Here is a 1,076-nt window from a genome sequence, read left to right as displayed (position 1 = left end):
AGTGGTGCCGCTCCTTTGTGTAAATCCGCTGGTGCAGGAGGAGACTGGAACTGGTCTGAAACCTCTTCCCACACTCGGAACACTCGTGGGGCCTCTCTCCCGTGTGGATCATCTGGTGGCGGAGCAGGGTGGAGTTGTCTCTGAAGCCCTTCCCACATTCCCCACACTCATAGGGCCGTTCCCCAGTATGGATCATGTGGTGGCGGATCAGGGTGGAGCTGCATCTGAAACCCTTCCCACACTCCCCACACTCATAGGGCCGTTCCCCAGTGTGGATCATCTGGTGGCGGAGCAGGGTGGAGCTGTGGCTGAAGCTCTTCCCACATTCCCCACACTCGTAGGGCTTCTCCCCAGCGTGAAGCTGCTCGTGAACCACCAGATCCGAGCTCCGGCTCGATCTGCAGCCACCTTCCTGGCACAGGGTGGGTCTTTCCTCCTCAGAGCACCCTGGGCTGGGTTTGCAGCCCCTCCTCCTGTGGCATCTCTGGGGTTTTTCCTCCCTGTTGGATTCCTGTGCCAGGGAGCTGCTCAAAATGGCCTCTTCCACCAGGTTCTGCTGCAGGGATTTGTCCTCCCTGGGCTCCATCCTCAGCTCCTTGTCTGGGGGAGGAAGGAGAGGATGGGATTTGCCTCCGTGCCACAGGGAAGGGCAAGGAGATCCCCCCAGTCCGTCCCCAGCAGGACGGTGTCGGCAGCGGGGTTGTCCTGCAGCCGGGGGTGATGCTGGGCTGGGAGATGGAGCAGGAGAGAGGGAAAAGGGGCAGTGACTTCCTCCTCACCTGCCTGGGTGTCCCGGGGCATCTTCCTCTTCCTCACAGCGTCCTCCTCCATCAGGCCAAGGTTTGGGAGTGGGAAATCCTGGTGTGGAGGGAAAAACAAGGTGTGAGTGTGTTGGCTTAGGGGTTCCTCCTGCCCAAGTCCTTCTCTAGAAGTCACCGGCTGTATCATGACTGTAAAATCCTCTCAAACACCGTGCTGGTTTTACCTGGCATGAGAAATGAACCCCACTGATCTGCCCCAAGAGAGATTAAGGTGGGAGTTACAATTCACCAAAGAGATGACAAGAAATACCATGA

The 1,076-nt window shown here is 58.2% G+C and overlaps 1 protein-coding gene across 1 annotated transcript in view; it reads right to left on the bottom strand.

The window, feature by feature from the left end:
* Positions 1-1,076, bottom strand: part of LOC103625069 (zinc finger protein 3 homolog) — a gene marked incomplete at its 3' end in the record, with an annotated part of 10,136 nt that overhangs the window by 488 nt on the left and 8,572 nt on the right. Inside the window, exons 2-3 of the mRNA XM_017726828.1 lie at positions 780-863; positions 16-600 (exon numbers count right to left, since the gene is read on the bottom strand). Coding sequence (XP_017582317.1) covers positions 16-600; positions 780-863 — 669 coding nt within the window. The remainder of the gene's footprint in view (positions 1-15; positions 601-779; positions 864-1,076) is intronic.

This window comes from Corvus brachyrhynchos, unplaced genomic scaffold (assembly GCF_000691975.1).
Source record: "Corvus brachyrhynchos isolate BGI_N302 unplaced genomic scaffold, ASM69197v1 scaffold1882, whole genome shotgun sequence".
Classification (NCBI taxonomy): Eukaryota; Metazoa; Chordata; class Aves; order Passeriformes; family Corvidae; genus Corvus; species Corvus brachyrhynchos.
This window is presented reverse-complemented; position numbering and strand designations above follow the sequence as displayed.